Consider the following 1,806-nt stretch of genomic DNA (forward strand, 5'->3'; position numbering starts at 1 on the left):
CAGCGCCATATAAGACTCGGGGTGGCGGCCAGGGCTTCCGGGGCGTCCAGCCTGCGCCGCGGCCAGCGCCCGCCGACGTCCCTGTCTTGCTGTTACTTTCTGCCCTCCTGACCAGGCCTTGAATGGGGGGGGCGGTGGGGGGCAGCTGACCCTCCCCAGAGGCTCTGGAGACTCCGCGGCCAGCAGGAGCTTCTGGGGCTCTTTCTGCCCTGCCCAGGCCAGAGGCTCCGCCCGGGGCGCCCCGTGGACATTTCGCCCCAGGAGAGGGGCTGAGATAAACCGCTGGAATGCGAGTCCCAGTCCCAGCGGCTGGGCTGGGGGGAAGGGTCAGCGGCGGGAGGGGACTTTGTGCGCTGAGGCCGGTCAGGGCCGCTCGGGCTCTGGTCCGCAGCTGCCCGGGACGGAGGGAGGAGGGAGGGTCGCGGGTGGGCGCTGGCCGCTGGCCGGCACGCTGTGTTCCCGGGGAGGAGGCCTGCACGGCTCCCCGGGCCAGCAGTGGCCAGTGCGGAGGCCGCTAACGGCCTTTGAAGCCGTTGGGGACGAGCCGGGACGAGCCCGAGCCCGACGTGCAGGCCCCGGGCGTCTTCTAACCACCGGCACCTTCTTCCGCCGCTTCCCGTCCTTCCGTTTGCCGGGGCGCGGGGCGGAGACGCTGGCAGACGCCGAGATGGCGCCCCCGACACGCTCACGCTGTGCCCCTCGAGTCTGTTTTGGGGTACATGACCAAGCAGCTGGCCTCTCCCGGAGGCGCGAGGGCCAGCACTTGGGACGGCCCCCCGAGAAGGGCTCCCTGAAGGCCGGCGCCGACGGGAACGGGGATGCTTGGGACTCCGGACAGAGGAGGCTCGAGGGGTGACTCTCCCTGGGGGGCAGCGGGGTGGGGTGCAGCACTGCAGGCAGCCGCATCAGCGTGCCAGGGGGTGACCCGCAGGGCACGGCAGACCCCTCCTGACCCGCCCGCTGCTCCCCTCAGCAGTGGGCTTCCGCTAGCTGCCTGTCCTGCTCCCCGCTCTGTCTCTGGGGAGCCCTCTCACCGCCCCTGCCCCTCTGGCCTGCACCCTGGTTCTGAGTACATCAACCCATAAATCTTTAAAAAAAAAACAAAGAGACACGAACGTCCTACATCCTTTTGGACGATTTCTAGACCATTCCCCGTCTCTTCCAAGCCACGTCCATCTATGGGGTGGCCTCGAGGAGCCCAGGGGGCACCCCAAAGCAGGATCGGGCTTTGCCCGTGCCTTTCCCGGCACCCGGGTCCTTGCACAGCGAGGGGAACCCCAGGGACACCCACAGGGCCTCGTGGAGCCCGTGCTCCGGGGAGGGGCCTGCGGAGGTCTGGCCGTGGTGCCCAGAGAGGGCTCGGTGGGGAGCAGCCACGTGAGGGACGAGCGGGAGCAGTCGGGGCCGGGGGCAGCGGGGCTGACCCTGAGACTCACGTCTCCGGACCTGCACTGCCCCGGGTTACTGTGCAGCGAGCCCCAGACATCCTATCATCCCATCAGTAAATATTTCAGCGTTTTACTAGCATTTTGCTGGAAGCAGGATGAATTATACAGGTCGCAGCGTGTTTCGAAAACAGCACAAAACCCAGGGATCTTGGCACGCTGCGAACATCAGCCGACGGCTCGTCTATCCCCAGGTCTACTTCGGTCAACAACACCCCAGCCCAGCGCCTCCCCCCTTTTTTTGGCGGTGGTGGGGGGGCGTCGGTGGCTTGGCACGTGGGCCTGGGGGAGTGTCGGAGCCCAGAGTCGCCTCCTCTGTTCTGCGTTCAACAGAGGCCGGGGTGGGACCTGGCGCGGGCGG

At 67.7% G+C, this 1,806-nt stretch overlaps 1 protein-coding gene across 1 annotated transcript in view; it reads left to right on the forward strand.

Moving 5' to 3' along the window:
• The window catches only part of NEK2 (NIMA-related kinase 2), a 36,551-nt gene extending 35,695 nt beyond the window's left edge, over positions 1-856 (forward strand). The window contains exon 3 of the mRNA XM_012734203.1: positions 392-856. Coding sequence (XP_012589657.1) covers positions 392-856 — 465 coding nt within the window. The remainder of the gene's footprint in view (positions 1-391) is intronic.
• Positions 857-1,806: the final 950 nt, after the last annotated feature.

This window comes from Condylura cristata, unplaced genomic scaffold (genome assembly GCF_000260355.1).
Source record: "Condylura cristata isolate star-nosed mole 26May11 unplaced genomic scaffold, ConCri1.0 scaffold00050, whole genome shotgun sequence".
In the NCBI taxonomy this organism is placed as follows: Eukaryota; Metazoa; Chordata; class Mammalia; order Eulipotyphla; family Talpidae; genus Condylura; species Condylura cristata.